At 30.6% G+C, this 22,346-nt stretch overlaps 3 protein-coding genes across 4 annotated transcripts in view; 2 read left to right on the plus strand and 1 right to left on the minus strand.

Annotated features, from left to right (window-relative positions):
* The window catches only part of LOC123014338 (LITAF domain-containing protein), an 8,161-nt gene extending 6,613 nt beyond the window's left edge, over positions 1-1,548 (plus strand). Inside the window, exon 3 of the mRNA XM_044413396.1 lies at positions 1,362-1,548. Within this exon, the coding sequence (XP_044269331.1) occupies positions 1,362-1,467 (106 nt within the window). The 3' untranslated portion in view covers positions 1,468-1,548. The remainder of the gene's footprint in view (positions 1-1,361) is intronic.
* Positions 1,549-3,633: 2,085 nt separating this feature from the next.
* On the plus strand, positions 3,634-9,827 carry LOC123014764 (ubiquitin carboxyl-terminal hydrolase 35). The gene is made up of 3 exons (XM_044414029.1): positions 3,634-3,877; positions 4,030-5,246; positions 8,611-9,827. Exons 2-3 carry the CDS (start codon positions 4,034-4,036, stop codon positions 9,405-9,407), a joined length of 2,010 nt encoding a protein of 669 aa, XP_044269964.1. The 5' UTR covers positions 3,634-3,877; positions 4,030-4,033; the 3' UTR covers positions 9,408-9,827.
* A 914-nt stretch (positions 9,828-10,741) lies between these two features.
* Positions 10,742-22,346, minus strand: part of LOC123014608 — a 30,942-nt gene continuing 19,337 nt past the window's right edge. The window contains exons 3-9 of one of the 2 annotated variants that reach the window (XM_044413808.1): positions 14,362-14,494; positions 14,157-14,242; positions 14,008-14,103; positions 13,892-13,954; positions 13,761-13,844; positions 11,634-11,687; positions 10,742-11,516 (exon numbers count right to left, since the gene is read on the minus strand). In XM_044413808.1, coding sequence (XP_044269743.1) covers positions 11,187-11,516; positions 11,634-11,687; positions 13,761-13,844; positions 13,892-13,954; positions 14,008-14,103; positions 14,157-14,242; positions 14,362-14,494 — 846 coding nt within the window. In that variant the 3' untranslated portion in view covers positions 10,742-11,186. The remainder of the gene's footprint in view (positions 11,517-11,633; positions 11,688-13,760; positions 13,845-13,891; positions 13,955-14,007; positions 14,104-14,156; positions 14,243-14,361; positions 14,495-22,346) is intronic. The other variant, XM_044413810.1, reaches the window with a different exon arrangement.

The raw sequence follows: 22,346 nt of genomic DNA on the forward strand, positions 1-22,346 counted from the left end.
AATAGTGACATTTTTAATCTAATTTAGCGATTTTAGAGCCTAGTTTATATCAAAAGGTACTGAAATACTCCAAAAGAACAGCAATAACACAATTTTTCACTTAATTTAATGATGTTTTGGTATAATTTGACGAAATTTTTTGTTATCTACAATGTTTTTATTTTATTTTATAAAATCTTGTAAAACGGTATTTCCCTCGTTTTTAAAAGCAGTAATAACAATTTTTTGTAAAAATTATCAAATTACTCACTAGTTTTCGACATAATTTGAAAATGCTGTGAATATGGTTAAAGGTACAAGATACAAAAAATTAATTTAAATCTAAACGGTTGAAGATAGAGATATGGTCTTGCGGACTTTTTTGTAGGAAATTTAATTTTCTACAACTTTGTTCCCTACACTTTTTTTGTATCTTCAACCGTATTCGCAGTGTTCTCAAAAATATCGTAAACAGTATTAAAAACAATTATCAGTTTGCGTTCCGCCCAATATTTTTGAGAACGCTGCGAATACGGTTCAAGATACAAAAAAAGTGTAAGAAACAGAATTGTAGAGAATAAAATTTGCTACAAAAAAGTCCGCGAAACCACATTTCTATCTTCAACGGTTTAGGTTTAAATTGCTTTAAAGTGTTCCTCTGGCACTGAATCACCAGTAAAAATGTCGCTTGAGCGGCTTTGAACGTTTTTGAGGCCTAAACCATTAAAGATAGAGGTATAGTCTTGCGGACTTTTTACTAGAAAATTTTATTCTCTACAACTTTCTTTCTTACATTTTTCTTGTATCTTCAACCGTATCCGCAGCATATTGAAAAACATGAAGCGGAGCACAGATTTTAAATTTTAAATATTTTTTTTCTTATATTTTTCGTGAAAAATTTAGTCGTTTGTTTTTCACAGCTTAAGAATGTAAAACTCAAACTCTAAGCAATTAGTACACTGATTGAATTTAAATTAATTTTAAACGATTTGAAACTGAGACGGTAAAACGCTCTAAGCGCCCTCATTTTTACTTTTTTTGGGTCCAAAAAATCGAACAATTTTGTATCTCGTTTCGTCTCCTAGTATGTACTTACTTCTCCGTAGTCGCGATTAACCCAAGGTTTGACCTGTGTGATATTTTTATTTAAATCAAAAATACCTAGATCAATGTTTGATTCATTAAACGATATTTGGACCGATTACGTGTCAATGTTTTAATTATAGAATTTCGATTAGCCAATCATTGTAATCTTAAAATCGCGAACTAAATATTTATACTTTTTACTACTTACACTTACTCTTTAGTGTAAGTAGAAATAACCTTAATTTTGTTTGTTAAACTTATTGTGTACATATTTGTGAGGTGTGTCCTACTTCCAGATGTGCCTTCGGATGCTGTTTGATCCCCTGTTGCATCGACAACTGCATGGACGTCCACCACACCTGCCCCAATTGCAAAGCATATCTTGGAAAATATCGACGATAAATCGCATTTTTATTTTTTTTTCTCTTTATTCGTACTAATATCATATGCCATTAATACTCATTAAATCGTGCATTTTATACATTTTTATTTATTGTTATTTCTCTCTTGTGGTGGCACTACCTAGAGGTATTATCAGCATGTCAGACCAGGTTATTATGGGATTTTATCAATAACATTCCTAAATTTTATTTCAAACTGTGCTATGGTTACTTTTTTAGCTATTTTGGTGTCAAACGCCACGTTATAGTATTTGTAACATAAATTACCGAGTGACTGAAAATGATTGTGATTTGAAATCTTAATTTGGCAACATTGACCGTCAATTAAAATGGCAGAATTTTATAGTCAATTGTCATTCGTTTTTGAGGGGTGACCGCTGACATAGCCGTCACTTGACACAATCTAATATCACAGACTAGAAGGGTTAGCAGTAATTCAGTGTTGCCATTTTGTTACAATCATTTACAGTCACTTGATGATGGTCAGTGTTGCCATCTCTAAAAAATAAAATTTACCAGTCCGAGTTGAAAAAGTAAAAAATTTACACCAATTTTCACCAGATTACAAGATTTGTTAGGTTTGTTTTTAAGAAAATTCTGCGAAATAATTACGTTTTTAGTTGAAAAACGTGTTAAAACTCTCGAAAAGTGCAATTTTTGGACTTAATTTGTTGATTTATAGCGAAATCTCGTGAAAAATATGAGATTTTTGTACAAAACAAGCATTTTTAACCACATTTTGTAGTTTTTTTGGTCCATTTTTGTCTTAATTTTACTCAATCAAGTGAAACAAATAAAATACCATCAATATCTACGTTTTTTGAGGATTTTAAGGCGTGTTTAAACAAGATTTTTCAAAAAAAAAAATGGTTCAAAAAACAAGCAAGAGCGAAACAAGCTAAAAAATACTCTTAATTCGACTTAATTTTGTAATTTTTAACGAAATTTTTTGAAATTTGTTTGTTTTTATTGCAAAAACGTCCTTAAATGCCCGAAAAAGGCAAAAATAACGTTATTATGTTGGTTTGTTTTTGCAAAAAAAAAACGTGTTTGTACTGAAAAATACAATATGTTTAGTAAAATTTCGTAAAAAACAAACAAAACCAATAATTTTAAGGTTTTTTTTATTTGTGTAAGTTACAACAGTTTTTGCATTTCCAAAAAATCGGTATTAGAATTTTTACAAATGTTTTCACCAAGTCACTAGACTAACATGAAAATTACCAGGAAGAACCTGAGATTTTAGTACAAAAAGAAGCATTTTTGACCACATTTTGTAGTTTTTTCAGTCCATTTTTGTCTTAATTTTACTCAATCAAGTGAAACAAATAAAATACCATCAATATCTACTCCTTTTGGGATTTTTAGGCGTGTTTAAACAAGATTTTTCAAAATAAATGAGCCTTTGATTCAAAAAACATACGAAAGCGAAACAAGCTAAAAAATACTATTAATTTGACTTAATTTTGCAATTTTAAACGAAATTTTTAAATTTGTTTGTTTTTATCGCAAAAACGTCGAAAAAGGTAAAAAAAAACGCTATTACATTGGTTTGTTTTTCACAAAATTTTGCATAATAATTGTGTTTTTAGCTGAAAAATACAATGTTTAGTAAAATTTCGTAAAAAACGAACAGAACTAATAATTTCAAGTTTTTATTATTTAAATTTGTGTATTATTTTATTGTTGTAAGTTACAGTTTTGCATTTCCAAAAAATCTATATAAGTCACTAGACTAACATGAAAATCTTCAGATCTGGTAAAATTTCCGCAGTCCTGGCAACACTGATTATGGTTTTCAGTGTAAATGAGCTATATGTAGATTTTAATCTTTAAATTATGTACATTTTATAAATATACAAATACATGAACAGAAAATAAACTTTGTACTTTCTTTATTTTTTAACTTAATTTAATGGGACAATTAAAGCTATTAAATTATAAAATTAATTAATTAATAGCTATTGAAAGTAATTTAGTTCGATTAAACGATTCAACGAAAAACTACCAGGAAGCTAATAAAACATTTAATTACAATTTTTCAGGAATTTGTTTTTTTTTTTTAATTGAACCTAAAAACGTCGTACAAATTTTCCTAAATTAAATTTTATTTTTAAACAAAAAATCGCGCCAAATTTTAAACAAGCTTTCTTACCGACCGAGTCTCGTGACAGCTGCCGCGCATGCGCTCTCCCAAGGCCATTTAATTATGATTCCCGTTTTTGCCGTTTAATTAATTTCTTTTTGTTTTATTTATTTTGCTTGCAGTTCCCATCGAAAAATGCGTTTTTGAGTCCTCGCGGACCCCCAAAGTGTGCTAAATCGTGCCTAAATCAAGTTCCTTCGTCGTTTCACCGAACGAAAAAAAATCAACTGGATGACATTATTCATTGATATCAGCTTCCAGTAAGGTTAGTTTAAATTGTGTCAGTAATTTATTACTTTTCATGCACGCGTCATAGTTATTTTTACGCATTTCGTGAGTCCCAAAAATAACTGACATGTCGAAATTGAAGTGAGCATGTGTCACAGTGGTTAAAAATTGCAAATTGGGGTGTTTCAGAACAATGGCAGTGAAGCAAAAAGTGGTGGAATGTGTGGCTCAGAGTGCGGAGGCGCGCCTCCAGTTGATCCTCCGGACGTTGCAAGACCTCACCGCCCAGGGGCTCCAGGACAAGATGTGTGCGAACATCGTGAGCATCCTGGGGACCATCCACGAGCCCACCGACCCCAGCGACTACAAACAGTTCATTACGAGTATTAAAAGCGTCCAGGAGATCCTCACAAAAGAATGCATGAAACACGATTTGATTTACGTGACTTTGAGGTCACTCTACCACGAAATCTCCACGTCTCAGAAGCCTCTATCGCCGGCCATGTCCATAGTCTTGCAACTCATCCAAGTCGATTACATCCCAACGGCTGTGGACTGGATCCTCCAAACTGGGTACTCCCCCGAGAACCACAAAAAAGCCCTCATGACACTCTGTAATTGGCTCATGAAATGGACCTGGACGGAGAATCTCAGCCGTCTTGTTTTAACCTTCATGCAAGGTTTAGAGTCGCAACAACAACACGAGATTTTGTTTGAGGTCACAGATGCCACAATTGAGCCCCTTTTCAAACTCTTGATTTTGCCTGAGCATCGTAAAAGTGTGGGCCCCATTGTCAAATACATGATGTTCTCAATGTTGTCACAAAACAATCCAGTGGCCTTTCACAAAATCATCCCACATGTCGGTAAAGTCGTCACCTACTTGTATAAAGAAAAATCCGATTCTAGTCTTGAATATTTCGGCGATATTGTCAAAGTTTGTGTTCTTTTAATGGAACACTTCTCCGACTACTCCAATCACTATGTTCAGTTGAAAAAAGACTTGGAACACCATCTACCGGCCGCTAATTGTATCCAAAATGGCCAGTCGAATTCCGTTGCAACGATTTATTCATCATCGGGGAAAGTCGGGTTGAATAATTTGGGGAATACTTGTTATATGAATAGTGTCCTCCAGGCGTTGTTCATGACGAAGCCGTTCAGGAATGAGATTTTGTTGTATAATAAGGATATGACGTCGTTGTTGTCCAAGTTGCAAACGTTGTTTGCGTTGTTGCAACATTCGAAGAGGTCTTCCATTTCGCCACATGATATTTCGAATCTGGCGAGACCGCCAGGGTTTTTGCCAGGACATCAGCATGATAGTTCGGAGTTTTTGGGGTATTTGTTGGATGTTTTGCATGAGCAGGAGAAGACGGCCGTTTGCGGGAATAGTGCTAAAGCAGGTATGTAGGGTGGTCTTAAGAATATCAACATTTTTAGGTTTTATTGCAGAATTTTAGTTAAGAAGAAGTAAAAAATAACTATTCATTGCTTTAACTCGAAGTTAGACATTATTTTTATTTAAAAATGTTATTCAAATTAATTCCAATTTTTTTTATTTAATTAACAAATAAGAATAAATAAGAAATGTTGAAAGTTTTATGTATTTAAAAATGTTTATTTTTTCTTAAAACACTATAAGAGGGCGTTGACTTTCAATCATTCAATCTGACAGTTGATTTTTTTTTAAAAGCCGTATAAAAGTTTTAACCTGCATTTTTTTCTACTGAGAAAACAAATTAACGAGATTACATTATTTTTGTGTTTTTTTTCTAAGCAAATTCGAATTGAATTAAACAGTTTTTTTTTTTTTTGGATAATCGGTGAAGTTTTGATTACAAGGGCCAATAATAATCATTTCCCATTAAAATAATTACCACTATTGTGAGAAACCGGTTTTTATATCTTATTGGCCAAAATCCGACAAAAACGTAGCAACGATAGTAACTCCACCCATTTAAAAAATCGTGAATAATTATTGAATTCCGAATTGGATTTTTATAACAAATCAGCGTTTAGTGTGAGTTATCTTACTTTAATTGGCTCTAATTTTGCACAATGGGTGGAGCCAACCCCAGAGCCAATGTGAGTCATGCACTTTCGACCAATAAAAAGTAAAAAATTATTTAATGCGTTAAAGTTGAGTGTCGTTCGATTCTTAGCCAATCAATTACGTCTTTTAAAATCAACCAGTTAGAACACGTCTTAGTTTTTTTGACAAAAAAAAATAATTAAATGTTTGTTTAAAGAATCGGCTTCTTTGATTTTATTATCAATATAAAAATGATTATTTGAGGAATAAACGTTAATTAATTTTCTTTATTGTCAAATGTCCAAACAATCAAAACTTAACATTTTTGGAAGATTTACATAACAATGAGTATTTAGTACATTTTATTGTGTACTAAAATTTGTATTTTGCTAAATTTTTGATCCAAAAACACCGATTCGAGTCGTTTGCCAAATCTTTCAATAATCCATAATTGGACAGATTGATTCTTTCCATATAATTAGTGCAAGACTTGGCACAAAAATTCAAAATCGTTCAAAAAAGAATTCAAATTTTCAAACAAAAGATCTTTTTTTTGTCAGCGGTGGCTCCCTTAGAATGAATTACTGCCAACATTAAAAATTTTATTTTCTTACCCTGTCTCAAAAATATTTAATTAGAAAGGTAAGAGAGAAAATAAATGACAGGAAATTTACTTGGAAAATATTTTCCACTTGTGGTAAACAAACCAAATCTACAATTATGTGATTTATTTTCAGATACTTTGACGTAAAAAAAGCAACTCAAAAGCTAATAATCCACTCTAAAAGCAATTTTTGCAATAATCTAACTCATAAAAAAATTTTCATGAATAAAAGGTTTTAGGAGGAAATCCTCTTTCAATGCACTTATTTTTTCATTATTTTTTTAAGCCACGTTTTGTTACCCAAAACAAGAAATTGTTAAAAAATTCATTACATAAATAAGACAACTTTTTTTAGAAATTCAAGACGATTTTAAGAAAAAAGATACTCAACTGTAATACATTGGTTTTGTAACATTTACATTTTAAGGAAATTTTTTACTGAATGAATAATTTTCAGACATAATTTTGTAATAGAAAAAAATCTGTAAACTGAATCTTGACGTTAGTTATAAATAAACATCCAATTTTTGTTTAAATAATTTAAAGAAGAAAAAAAAACTTGAAAGTAGAGTCTAGTAAATTGCAGGTATACATTCGTAGAAAGAGATGCACAAAATTTCCCTATTTATGCAATTTTTTTTGTCTCTTTTTACTGATAATTTTTTCAGTTTTACCAAACTTCAAGTGCTAATAAATTAATAATTTTTTATTGTTTTGATGAATTTTTACACACTTGTTTTTCTTGTGCTCTCTGAGTTTTCTGGCAGTTGAAGTTTAATTTTTTTTATTTTTTGTTAAACATTTAATTGTTTTTTATCAAGCTTAATCAGAAAAAACAAATAATTATTTTTATTCAAAGAAGTAATCTTAAGGGTCTCAAATCTGTCACTTTTTTTGGAAGTTTTGATATTTTATTTAGTAACCAACACTTTTAGAAGTTGGTAAAACTTAAATTATACATATGCATCTGTAGAAAGAGACAAATTATGTACACAAATGGGAAAAAATAGTTCCATCTTTTTCTACAGATGGAATTATTAATTTCCTAGATAATTTTTGTGAGTCAGCAACTTTTTTTAGAAATCCAAGACGGTTTTAAGAAAAAAGATATTCAATTTTATTTTCGTCTTAATAATACATCGGTTTTATAACATTTACTTTTTAATGATAACTTTTCCTGATAAATGAATAATTTTCAGACATAATTTTCTAGTAGAAAAAATCAGTAATCCGCTTCTTGACGTTAGTTATGAACATCAAATTTTTGTTTAAATAATTTAAGAGAAAAAAAATAAAGTTTGAAAGTAGAGTCTAGTAAATCTAGGGTATACCTCGGTAGAAAAAGGTGCACTAATTTTTCCAATTTGTGTTTTTTTTGGCTCTTTTTACCGCTGCATTTCTAGTTTTATCAAATTTCAAGTGCTAATAAATTAATAATTTTTTATCGTTTTAATGAATTTTTACACACTTAACTTCACTTGTAGACTCTGATTTTTGGTAATAGTGTAATTATTAACAATGACAAGAATGTAGAAAAGTGTAGTACAATTTTTGTGCCAATTTTATTTGGCTTGGGTTCTTTAAACTTCACCGTTGATTATTTTTATAAAATTCTGACCATTTTGAATTTTTTATTTATTTTTTATTTAGTTTTGGTATCGGAAGGAATAGTATTCCACTTTTTTCTAAGGTCGTTAAATTTTACAAACCAAAATTTATCACACGAATGAAAAACTAATTTTTTGTTTAAATTTTATTTTCTTACTCTGTCGCAAAAATATTTCATTAGAAATCTCTTCAAAAGGTAAGAGAAAAAAAATGACAGGAAATTTACTTGAAAAATATTTTACACGTCCAGTAAACAAACCAAATCCACAATTATGTGATTTATTTTCAGTTACTTTGACGTAAAAAAGCAACTCAAAAGCTAATTATCCACACTCAAAGCAATTTTTGCAATAGGTAATCCCAAGAAAAAATTTCATGAACAAAAGGTTTTAAGAAAAAATCCTTATTTTCCCAAAACAGAAACAGAGCACAAACAGATGAATTCAAAATTTGTCACTAGTAGAAAAAATAGTTTATTCAACTCGCGCAAAAATTCATTTGTGCTAATTGTTTGTTAATTTAGATCATGTGCCCCCCTCGTACAGCACAATAGTCCAATCAGCCTTCGGGGGGCGCACCGTCTCCGTGTCTCGTTGCGGCGAATGCGACACAAAAAGCGAACGTGTGGACAACTTCTGGGAGTTGCAACTCTCCTTTCCCAACACCACTGAGAATCAATCGGTGCAAACCCTCCTCAATTACTACCTCCAACCGGAGAAACTCAGCGGAGACAACCAATACCATTGCGAGGTGTGCGACTGTCTCACAGACGGCGAACGCGTCACTTGCATCGAGGAGGCTCCCCCACGTCTCATCCTCACCCTCAAACACTTCCGCTACGATCAGGCCTCCCAACAGCGCACCAAACTCCTCCAGAGTATCAAACTCGACAATCATGTGCAGCTGGAAACCGGCCAATATGAACTCTATGCAGCGGTGGTCCATTGTGGGTCGAGTGTCGACTCGGGGCATTATTACACCTTTGCGAAAGACGGCGATGAGTGGTTCAAATTTAACGATTGTTCCGTTATGAGGACTATGGCGGAGGAACTTTGCAGTTTGAAGCCGCCGGAAACGCCGTATATTTTGTTTTATAGTAGACAGGATTGCTCGGATCCTGAGGCGTTGCCTCGGACGGTTTTATCACAAAGATTGCAATTGGTTATTAATAATGATCACACGGAGTTTGAGTTGGAGAAGAGGAGGAGGCCGATGAAGACATACAATGCCAAACAAAATCGGAACGATGAACCGCCCCCTCCGGGATGTGGGGGAGGGCCGGGGTTTTCTAGTAATTCATCTAATATGTATGTATGCTAAATGTTGAAATATATATCGGATTTGGGTTATTATAATAGTTGAATTTTTTGGTAATATGTTGAACAACGAAAATTTTGATTTTCGAACCAGTGAACATGTTACGATTCTTGTAAATATTAGTTTTACACTCACAACTACACACAAATAGGAATTGTTTCAAAAATCATGTCGGACTATTGTTGTTTTATTGTTGTTTTTTTGTTTTATTTTGACAGTACAACGTACTGATTTGTTTTTTTTTTTTCGATTTCCATTATTTCTCTAGGTTTGTTTACACTTATTCTAAGTCTGTGAATCTATAGGTTTACTTTTTGTGGATATTGTAGATAACAAATTTGTTTACTGCTGGTATTGTCCATACCGTCTGTCTGTACACAAATTCTACGCTTGTATATTTATAACAATAAATTGTTCTTTTCATAAACGCGTTTTATAACACCCTGGTTCAGAGCAAAATGGGTTTTGGGGTACAGAAACCTGTAATTTATGCGAAAATTCAAGTAAATCTAACCTCAATCTTTCCTAACCATTATTTTTCCAAATAAATATGTACTCCAGTAACAAAAAATTATTAAAATTAACACATGATAGCAAACATAGAAATTTTTGTCATTATTGATGTGATTAATTTTGTTTTGAATTACATTAATGACACTTTTTGTGTAAATCGGCCTTTAAGTTATAATGATTCATTTAGACTTTTAAAACCTACTTGATGCACCTTCATATGAAAAGGAGTATACTTTTATAATTCGGGAAAAAAGAATTCTTTTAAACATATTTAGTTTTATGGCCAAGCCTCAAACTTTCTTTTTTTGATTAAAAAGAATTTTTGGTTATTGAGGCTTAAAATTTTGACCCAATTAGTATTTTTTTGTTTTAATTAACTTGGTTGCATAAAAAAGTTTACAACACGACTTATTTTAGAGTCTGGTTCCAAGGTGTTTCATTAAAAAAAAATTTGGCGTTGTTTATTTTACCGAGGTATATCTTTCATTAATTAAGGTCTAATTAAAACTTTTTTATTAGCGCTTTTCCAACAGAATTTCTTAGTTGTTTTTGTATCTTTTTCCAATAATTGGTGAAAAGAAAGAATAATTGAATGTTGCCAATAGATTTTTTTATCACAATCACTTCAGTCACTTTGCACTAATTTTTTCACATTAGAGTGGCCTGTGATTTTGAAATTAAATGGCCAACATTGTATAATAAATATATCTTAGTTTTCAATGTTGCCAACTTAATTTCAGTCTCAAGCTATTTTGTTTGAAAATTTTTAAAAAGTTTTTGTTTTTTTTTGGCCAAACATTACTAATTAATAAAACACATTTTAACTGAATAACATTTTTTTTATAATTATAGCTGTCAAGTACAAAATAAACAATAAATTTTGTCATGAAATAAAATAATATTTACAATTGTTAAAGCTGAAAACCTGCACTTTGGACAAAGCGAAAAATTGTTAAAATTTATACACACACAAATGACAGAACAGAGGCTGTGCATATTTTGTCCAAAGTGTGGTCGAGTCAAGCTCTAGTAAAATCTACAGTGTGTTTTTAATGTTGGGCTCTATTTTAAAACAATTCTAATACTTATCTGAAACACTTCAAAAAGTGCTTTCATAATTCGCAATTAAAATCGTTTTGATTTTTTAAAAACACCCTGTAAATTGATTTTTTACGATCTAGTTACAAATTTTAGAAACTTTAGAAAATCTTTTAGGAAGAGACAATTTACATTTAACACAAAATATCGTTCTTTTATTTACAAAATTATTTACAAGTTCGACTGTAGAATGGTGTCGGTATTGGTTTCGATCAAGGGGGCTGTATCGGCCCCCTTTGACAATTTGACATCGATGGTCCAGGGTTCCAGCAATTGGGGCCCATTATGGGTCGGAGTGGAATGGTCTGGGAACTTGACCGACTTTCTTGGTCCTTTGTTGAATATACTGGGTGAGGTTTCGTCGGTACCGAGGGATGTGTGGGGCGCAGTCCCGGTGGGGCTCTGGGTGGGTGTTGGTCGAGTCTCATGGTAGGTGATTGGGCGACGAGTACTTAGATAACTAGTCGCAGTTGGCTGGGAACTGTAGTGGATGTTAGGAACCTGAAACAAAGTCAAGTGTTAGCCCCCTTGAGGCATTTTTTAAGGGGGCGCAGTAGCGGAACTGTCAATCAACACACATTGTTTGCATACAGAGGGGCGCAAAAGCCCGGTTTTTACCCTGCCGTGGAGCAGTCCCGTGGTGGGTAACTCATCGCCGTCGCGAGGGATTTCCTAAGGAAATAATAGTAAATCTATTTTTCTCTTTATTTAATTTTTTAAATTTTTTTGTTAAATATGATTTTATAAGGTTGTTTTTTTATTTGTATTCGAGTAGGTAATCTAAAGGGTCTCAAATTCACTCTAAAACAGTTTTTACTTATTTTGCAAAAAATATTTTTTTTTGTAATTTTTGTAATTAAAGTTGGTAAATTTAAAATTCATACATCAGTAGAAAAAGACAAATTATGCACACAAATGGAAAACCTATCTCTGTCTTTTTCTATAGATGTACATCTTTAATTTCCTAGACTCTACTCTATGTGATTAAGCAACTTTTTTTAGAAATTCAAGACGATTTAAAAAAAAAAGTTACTCAACTGTATTTTTTACATCGGTTCTATAACATTTACATTTTAAGAAAAATTTTTATTGAATGAATAATTTTCGGACATAATTTTATAATAAAAAAAATCTGTAAACCGAATCTAGAGGTTAATTATTTTTCCTATTTATGTAATTTTTTTGTGTCTTTTTACCGATGAATTTTTTAGTTTTACCAAACTTCAAGTGCTAATAAATTAATAATTAATTATTGTTTTGATTAATTTTTACACACTTATTTCTCTTGTGCTCTCTGAGTTTTTTGGAAGTTGAAGTTTATTTTTTTTATTTTTTGTTGAACATTTATGATTGTTTTTTAAGATGTACATCTTTAATTTCCTAGATTCTACCAAATAACAATTTGATTAAGCAACTTTTTTTAGAAATTCAAGACGGTTTTAAGAAAAAAGATATTCAGTTTTATTTTCGTCTTCATAATACATCGGTTTTATAGCCTTTACTTTTTAACGCAAACTTTTCCTGAAAAATGAATAATTTTCAGACATAATTTTGTAGTAGAAAAAAATCAGTAATCCGCATCTTGACGTTAGTTATGAACATCAAATTTTTGTTTACATAATTTAAGGGAAAAAAAAAGTTTGATAGTAGAGTCTAGTAAAATGCAGGTATACTTTGGTAGAAAGATATTTTTCTATTTATGTAATTTTTTTTGTCTCTTTTTACCGATGCATTTCTAGTTTTATCAAACTTCAAGTGCAAATAATTTTTTATTCTATTAATGAATTTTTACACACTTAATTTCACTTGTAGACTCTGATTTTTTGTAAAGGAGTAATTATTAACAATGACAAGAATGTTGAAAAGTGTAGTACAATTTTTGACTTGGGTTTTTTAAACTTCATTATTTTTATAAAATACTTAACATTTTGAATTTTTTATTTATTTTTTATTTAGTTTTGGTATCGGAAGGAATAGTGTTCCACTTTTTTCTAAGGTCGTTAAATTTTACAAACCAAAACTCACGACTACAAAAAAAACTAATTTTTTGTTTAAATTTTATTTTCTTACTCTGTCGCAAAAATATTTCATTAGAAATGTCTTCAAGAGGTAAGAGAGAAAAAAATGACAGGAAATTTACTTGGAAAATATTTTACACGTCCAGTAAACAAATCAGATCCACAATTATGTAATTTATTTTCAGTTACTTTGACGTAAAAAAGCAACTCAAAAGCTAATAATCCACTCTAAAAGCAATTTTTGCAGTAATCTAACTCATAAAAAATTCTTCATGAATAAAAGGTTTTAAGAGGAAATCCTCTTTCAATGCACTTATTTTTTCATTATTTTTTAATCCACGTTTTGTTACCCAAAACAGAAAATTGTTAAAAAATTCATTACATAAATAATTGATTTCACGAGACACCAAACCGAGAGATATGAAAACGAATTTGATTTATTTAGACATCTTTCGAATTGTTCCAAACCCCAATATGTCAATTTTATTGAAAAATATGCACCAAATAACAAATGGAACACAATGAAAAACTTGCCCAATAAATTTTCTGGAAACAAAACAGTTTTGAGGAAATATCTCAGTTTGAAATAAAAAAAATCAGATTTAAATTATTTCAAACCTCGATACATCAAACTTGAAAAAATTCTGGGTAGTAAGCTCACATTTTGGCAATAAATCATTTCCGAAACTATAATTAAGGTTTGTATTGGGTCAATGTCATTTCTTACCCTGTTATTTTGATCGTCTTGAGCCCTCCCACGACCAGCTTTCAACTCTTGATACTGAGATATCACACATAATAAGGCATACACCTGAAAAACTCGATTATTACAAATTAAGCCCCATTTTGCATACTCACATTTAGAGATGTGATGAAAAAGTCTAGTGTTATTAAAATTGCAATACTTGGATTAAACCCAAGCTGGAAAACAAAATTTAATTAAAAATTTTAAGCTATAATTGTCGATCACTCACCGCATGTTCGTAAAATTGGTGACAAATATAGACCAAGTCTTGCAATGTAAATAGGATGATATTTATTATCCAAGGGATTAAAAGAAATTTACAGTCCTGTAAACAAGACAAGTGATTAAATATGCTGTTGGGGGATTATTAATGATCACCTTGTAGAGACCGTAAAGTAGCAAACAAGACGTTAGGATGCCGGAGGATGACGTTGATAAACTAAGAAGAGTGAATATTATGGAAGCTGAAAAATATTTAAATTTCTTTTGAACTTATCAAAGGCTTTCTTAAATTCTTTGGAAACTTTCTATTGGCAGCAATGCAAGATATATTCATTGACAGTCAAAAATTCCATGTACTTACATTCGGATGTAGTATCTGGGTCGAGGATGGTTGATTGGGTTATTTCCGTACAATTGGGAGGACAGTGCTTGAAAAATTCCAACTCCTCGTGCAAAAGGATGGAAGAATGTGCTGCATTTATAGTGTAGTAAAACTGGAACAAAATCATTACTCACTAACGAAAAATAAAATTTAGAAAAAGTGTTGGGCTAAAACAGGGAAAAAATTGCATAGTGTCTGGACCATTTATCACCTAATTTCCATAAACAGAAATTCCTCAAGTTAGCAGAGCGTAAAACGGTCGATAACTGTGCTTGTTTGGGGTTTTGTATATCCTAAAACTTTTGTGTTATTGAAGCAGTGTCCTGAATTCGACGCATGAGATATTTTACATAGTATAGGGTGATTCAGGTCGACGGGCTTTTATAATTAATTATTTTACATGTCTGAAAAATTAATTACAATTTAAGTAAATAATAATTTCGTGTTAATTATTTTTTTTGATTAGAAAATTGTTGATTGGACCAAACTATGGTCAACTCTGTTTCTCGTGTGAAAAAAAAGATGAAACTTATACTTTATTGATTTAGCACATTTAGCACATTTAGCACTCTTCATTCTATATTAAATATCCTAGATTCAACGTTCTACTGTAGACATTCAACCTTCTATATATTCTGTTTTCAATATTCTATATCTACTAGGAGTATTCAACATTCTATACTAACTTCAGACATTCAACCTACGACATATTATAATAACAATCAACATTTTACGTTCAACATTCTTCACTCTATATCAAACATTCTAGATTCAACATACTACTTTAGACATTCAACTTTCTACATTTTCTATTCAACATTCTACATTTGTAGAATAGATATACCAGGTGAATAAAAAGTATGGAACCAAACGTTTTTTGCTTAAATTATTTAGTTTTTGAAAAAACTAATTGATGGGTGATAAAGTACTATAAAAATGTGATGATATCAAAGAATAATTTTTTCAAAATTACTTTTTGTTTTTGAGTTCTACAAAAAAATTAATTTTTTTAAATGGCAACCCACTATAAAATCATTTTTCTCATAAAAGCTATACCTTAAGGATTACAACTATCTGCTTTATATTTAATTATTTCAAAAAAAAAATTTTCTCATAAATTGCAATTTTGACAAAAAAAATCGCATAACTCAAAAACAAAACAAAATTTCGTTCTGAAAAGACGAACACATTACTTTAATTTATATTAATTATTTTATATTCAACATTCTTCATTAGACATTCAACCTTATACCTTTTGTATTCAATGTTGAATGTAGTTTTAATATACTATGTAGAAAGTTGAATGTTGGATATAGAATATGTGTCCGGAAGTTGAGAATGTTGAATATGAATCGTTAAAAGAATGTTTTATTCTACATTAAATATCCTAGATTCAACATTCTACTTTAGATATTCAACTTTCAACATTCTATAAAATGTAAACTGTTTGAAACAATAAATTTTACAACATTTTAATTATTGGAGCTTTACAAAATCTACTTAATTTTTTGTAAAATTTTGTTTGTTGGGTTTATGAACTGTCTTTACTTAAATCAATTTTGTCTACACATTGTGAAAAAAAACGAAAACACTAAGCCTCCAGCTTTGAATAAATTGAAAAGTTGATATTTTCATCTCTCATCAAAAATAAACAAACCGTTGAAAGAAAGCTATACGTATTTAAGGTTTTGTAAATCTTGAGGTAAGTTCATCCGTGATGGATGGATCAGCAGGAGTTAAGCAAGCTTCCTGTTTCTATGACAACCCACGAAGGATTACAAGACTCGCCGGACATGCATACTCCGGGTTAAAATTAACCCTTGTGTTCCGGAGTTTAATCACAATATGACTTCAAGCCTCAGGTGTGATGATGATTCCATGACAACACCCACTTTTAATAAATAACCTTGTTAGGGATTTGAATGTGTTTAACAAAAGTTCCGGAATTGGTCACCGGATTTTCAATTAGTGGAATAAATTTTAATTAAAAAATTATGAGCGGAAATTAATGTTGATAAGAACAAAATGGCCCAAATTGAAGCTTAAACCGAACATAATAGAACGCTTATCTTGGCACGAAACAGCGTTTCACTTCATCTTTTCACCAGCTTTTAAGTGGAACTAATTTCCGAATATCAAAACAATTAAGCGAGAGATTATTTCCTCTTGTAATGATTTGGCAAAATTCAAGTCGAGGGATTTTCTTTGTTACGACCTACATGACCACCAGTACGTGCACATCTTGATCTATTATTAGCGGAGCTTTTTGGAGAAATTTCCTTTGTGTGGGAGAATTAAGGACCTCCAGTGGAACGGAAAACCTAAGAATCCGACTGAAATCAATCCCGAGACGATCGATGAAAAACTGTATTTTTTCATTTTCTAATCGGGGAAAAAGTATTTTAAGTAAATAGACGAGGGAGCAAACACAATTACGGACACTAATGGATATTAGGCGGACAATGTGGTGAAAAGAAAATCGCCGATAGATGAAACGACACAATTTGACGTGAAAAATTCACACTGACAATTTGCTCTCGAATTTTATGAATATTCAATACCAAATTAACAAAGTACTTTAATTAATTGAATAGAAAATGAGCTGAAAGCGAGAAGAATTTAAACGGCGAGTTATTATAGACACATTTTTTAAAATTTGTTTTAAAATAAAAAACATTAAATGTCAAACTCAGAAATGAAAATTAAATGTAGAATGTTGAATAGAAAATGTAAAAAATTGAATATTCAACATTGAATATAGAAAATCTAAGGTTGAATGTCTAATGAAGAATGTTGAATATAAAATGTCAAAAGTTGAATGTCGAAAATAGCATGTTGAATCCAGGATGTTTGTTATAGTGTGAAGACTTGAGTCTAAAATGTTGATTGTTGTTATAGTAGGTCGAAAGTTGAATGTCAATAACATTCTCAACTTCCACACGAGTATTCTAAATCCAACATTCAACGTTATTTCTACATACTATATCTATTCCACAAATGTAGAATGTTGAATAGAAAATATAAGGTAATGTTGATTGATTATAGCACGTCGAAAATTGAATGTCCAATATTATAATATTGAATATTAAATATAAAATAAATGTTGAAAGTGGAATATCGAAAGTTGAATGTTTAAACTAGTATGTTGAATCTAGAATGTTTGACATAAAGTGAAGAAGGTTGAATATATAAAGCAAAATGTTGAATCTAGGATATTTAATGTAGAATCAAAAATTTTAATATTTAATTAATATTTATCAATATTTAACATTTTCAACTTCCACATACGTATTCTACATCCAACTTCAACTTTCTACATATTAAATTAAAACTACATTCAACATTCTACGTTCATTCATACATATACCTATTCTGCATTCAATATTCAACTTTCTAAATTTTATATTTATTTTTTTGCGTTTATAGTCAACATACTGCATGCAATATTTAGAATTTTTCTTAAACATTTGTTATTTTCCATTCAACAATCTATATTCAAAGTTCAACATTTTACATTCAATAAATGTTTCAGTTTTATACTATTCCTACATTTAATATTCTTCTTTCTACATTTCAGGTCCTACATTATATTCTAATATTTTATACTTAAGTAATCAATTATGACAATAACACTTGATTCACCATATGTGTTTTTTCTTGTTTTTAATTTCGTTATAAATCTATTAATTTGACTTGAGGTTTTTAAATATTAAACTCAGGAAACGGCGTAAAGTAGATAAAGTAATCTTGTTGGTTTTGCAAAACTTTAACTTTGTGCTGAAATAAAAGAAGTTTTCACAACTTCCAGTAATTAAAATAAAATTGAGACGCTGTAAAATTTATTGCTTTAGCTGCCTTTTGGGATCACGAATTTATAAGCGTCGTTGCTTTGAAAGCGACTAAAAACACTTATTTGTCAATTGAAGTGTAATTCCAACGATTTTCGTTCGGTTTGGAAACTTTGCAATAAATGAGAATTGTCATGATAAAGCAAAGTCAAAACAAATTAATTTTTATAAAACAACCAATTTCAAAGTTTGATTAGAAAACTCATAACACAATAAATTAAAAGTTGCTTAATTATGATGATATGTTGGTTAAGACGCAACTAAATTCGATCGATTCATTAACAACTTGCAAGTTTGTATGCACGAAGTTGCAAACATCGTGTTAATTACTTTTTTATGTTTGGCTTTGTGTCAAGTTTGGAAATTTTAAACAAGGAAAAAGTTTAGTCGATAAAACTTGAACCAATTTATGAAATGTTTACTGTTATTTTATCCCAGAAATCGATTAAGGTCGAGGGAAATATTTCATTTTACAATTAATTGTTTACGTCGAAAAATAAATTCGTTTATTGACCAAGACTGAATTGTGTGTTAAGTGGATGGTTTCAGATAACCACTATATTTTTTGCTATTTCTTAGAGTTTTATGTCGTGTCTCCTTACGCCCATAAAATCCCAAATATGCTTTTGGCGTAATAAACTGGACACAATTAATCGCTTTTTGTGGATTTAGGACGATTTTGGTGGATGCGCCGGGCCAAAACAAAAATTTATATCGATCGAAAGCTTGTTGAGTAAATGGGAAATAAATTTTTGGACGGAACTGTTACAAATAAATAAAAACGACTTTTCTATTCACTTACTAAAATCTATCAGCGAATGCTTTTAAGGGATTATGTGTGTGTTTACCATTTCATGACAAAACCACCACCAATTAAAATTTCTAGACATTACAAGTGTTTGTTTTAACGGAAGAAAATTTCGCAATTAAGTTGTCAGTATGCACTTTCGGATCAGAGGAAATTTAGTCTCTCTCACCCTAAATTTCCCCAAAAGAGGAAAAAAATTGAACTAAACATTGATTTTCAAATCGATGCGTCATGCAAGCTAGACAGGAGGAAATGTGCTCTAGTTGAACCGAATTGAAAGGATTATTTCGGGTTTTACAAATCTAAAATTGCTTTAATTTACTTAGGGTTCACATTCCCATAATGGCCTCATTTAGGTGAAGGTAGTTCAAATTTCACGCACTAAATTTATTTCCCCAGATTACGAAGGGTTTTACATTAGATTATCTGCTTTATAAATAAGGAAGACACTTTTTGCTTCGCTAATGATTCAATAGAACGCTAAATAATAATTAAAGGCCAAAATGAAGCAAAAAAACCCGAACTGGAAATCAATAAATCGCTCATCTATCGCAAAATTTCCCACAGTTTTTCACAGACGGTTACTTAATCGAACTTTCGGACTTGATTACAAAAACTCTAATGTCTTGTGCGACTGCAAAAAGTTTCCGGGACAAAAAATAAATACGCAAAAAAATTGTAACATTTTTGCAGGCGCAAAAATAAATATTTCTAGTTGATTAAAAAAGAATTTTGATAGTAGTAAACGATAGATTTGATGTTTGATATTGTATAAATTTTTTAACATATGGCAGAGAGACCTTAAAAATTAAATTTGGAGGAAAAAAATCAATTAACTGGAATATTTTCTACATGATAAATTTCTTTGTTTTTTTTCTGTAGTATTTGAAAAAATAAAATATGATAAAGTTGATATGTTTTGAACATTGAAAATCTGAATTTTAACATTAAAAAAACTGCTATGGTTTAAAGAAACCACGATGCAAGTGAAACTTTTTTTTGGATCAATACACTGATCAAAACACACAAATACCAAATTTTGAGGCGATGAAATAAAAGTTTCACTTAAAAATTCCAATAGAAAAATATTTTTTTTGAAAATTTGATTTTTAGGGTCTCACTGACATACACTAAACATTTTGAACAATATTAAAGCATCATTGAAGTCCTCTATTATTTGCACCAATATTTTTTTTTTAATTGGTTAGAAATATTTATTAATGCGCCGCCTCTAAAACTTGGTACACCTTGTATGCAATTCAGCGTAATTAAATCTCCTGAAACACAACATTCCATTGTAAGAAATTGAATGAAGCCGGGTTTAATAAAGCCATGATCTAAATTGAATGATTGTGCATGAATTTCGATCAAGGAACAGAATATTCAGCAAACACAATTAATTCTCTGCTAATAAAAGTCCTCAAAAAGATACAGCTGCAGTCGTTTCGTTAATATAATGCAATTTTTCGCCGACTTTTATTCGTCATAAAATGAAATAATTCATGGAACAACATCAAAAATTTATGGCTTTTAATTTATGTGTCATAAAATTACTACCGGAGGATTCTCGAAGAGATTGAACAAATCGCAACTGGAGATTTATTTATTTTCTCTCATAGTAATTATTTTTCTCTCATTCTTGACCAGTAACAGCGGTTTTTTTGCCCCCAACACTACTAATACTATTTAAAAACGTGTTATCTAATTTACTTCCTCTCTGAAATAACTCACAAATTGTTTTCCTGCCTGTCAATCACACCTAATCGAATAAAGCCCAGCTTTATGGACGCAGGTTTTTATTGGGTTATTTATTTTGGCATATATGTGATTTATGCGCAGGTAATTATTCAAAAACGTCCAATGAAAATTAATTTTCAATAAACTTGATCACAAAAAACGATAAAATTATTTGAACTTTGATATAAATAAAATTTGAGTATAAAACGGTTTTATTTACGTCGGCTGCTCGTTTTACATTTGCAACAAAGTCTTCTTCATGGTAGTTACAGTTAGAGTGGTAGTGGGTAAATCTTGCGCTACTTTTATGACTAGTCTCTGTATAGTGTCTGTAATAAAGATTTATTACGAATATTAGACTTAATTTAATAGTTGTGTTCTAAAATGCTGCTTTAACAAAATTGAAGTATTTAGATGTCTGGCACTCAATTCTTTAACCAAAAGCCGGGCTTGAATTGAGCTACATTTCACCTAAAAGCGAATTTAAAGTTTTATCACTTTTGAAGCTATATCTGGCGATTACGCGAAAACTATCAATTGTGGATAAAAATCAAGGTTTTTGTAACAAACGAACGGTTTTGGAGCAAAAAATTAACACAAGTAAAATATTTTCAGATAAAAAATTACTCTTTTCCGGGAATTTTTAACTTACTGAATTGTGATTTTCACACAATTTTAGACGAAATTTAAACTTTCTGAAACGTCAATTGCACACTTTTTATATCAAAAAATGTTAAAGCATTATCAGCTGAGAAAGTTATTCAATCTTCAACTGTAGAGAAAATTAAACAATAATAAAAACACTTGTACGAATGAGTAAGAATATAAATGCTACACGGTCAGCTGATGCGCCGCCATACTGGCCTTGGCTGCTCTGCCATTTTACCCCTACTTTGTGGCCGGCTGTAATGCGACATGCGATAGATGGATGAAAAATTTTGAGGCGATGGAATAATAGTTTCACTTTAAAAATATAAAAAATAGTACAGTCAATATTTAAGATTAGAAAAAGTATAGTATTAAACTTGTGAGAAATGATCATTTTCACTCGTCTTCGCCGTGTTCATCTTCGTGGAAATGGCCAACTAAAATTTTTTTTTTTTGGGTAGTTTTCTTATTTATTATTAATAAGATTTGTTATTATTTAGTGTAAAATTGGGTAATTTACAATTATTGAATAATTGTTCGAAAATTCTAGAAGTGGTTACAATTCTCAGGTGATACGTTTTTTGTGGTATGACAAAACCCCAAAATTATTAGATATTATTGCTTTAAATGGGATAACTTTTTATGTAATTATTCACACCATTTCAAGCAATATTCAAAGTGAAATTATGCAAGGTTTTCAGTTATCACCGATTATTTAAACTTATTTCCGTCGATTACTCAAAGAAAAAAACGAATCTTGACTTTTCAGACAATTTTTCAGGAATTCTAAAACTTTTCCCAGTAAAATATTGGGTGATAATTTGAAAACTATCCAAATCCACACCTTTGTGTTTCGCCCAAGATTTGCCGAATTTAATGTAATTTTTTTACTGTTAATTCCTCGAAAACTTTTTGTACGATTC

The sequence above is a fragment of the Tribolium madens genome, unplaced genomic scaffold (genome assembly GCF_015345945.1).
Source record: "Tribolium madens isolate multiple individuals breed KSU strain unplaced genomic scaffold, Tmad_KSU_1.1 Scaffold_97;HRSCAF=244;Tcas5.2_LG3a, whole genome shotgun sequence".
Classification (NCBI taxonomy): Eukaryota; Metazoa; Arthropoda; class Insecta; order Coleoptera; family Tenebrionidae; genus Tribolium; species Tribolium madens.

Coding starts and splice junctions, on each gene's coding strand:
- LOC123014764 (XM_044414029.1), top strand. CDS start 4,034: ATGGCAGTGAAGCAAAAAGTGGTGGAATGTGTGGCTCAGAGTGCGGAG. Junction 5,247..8,610: donor CGGGAATAGTGCTAAAGCAG/GTATGTAGGGTG, acceptor TTGTTAATTTAG/ATCATGTGCCCCCCTCGTAC.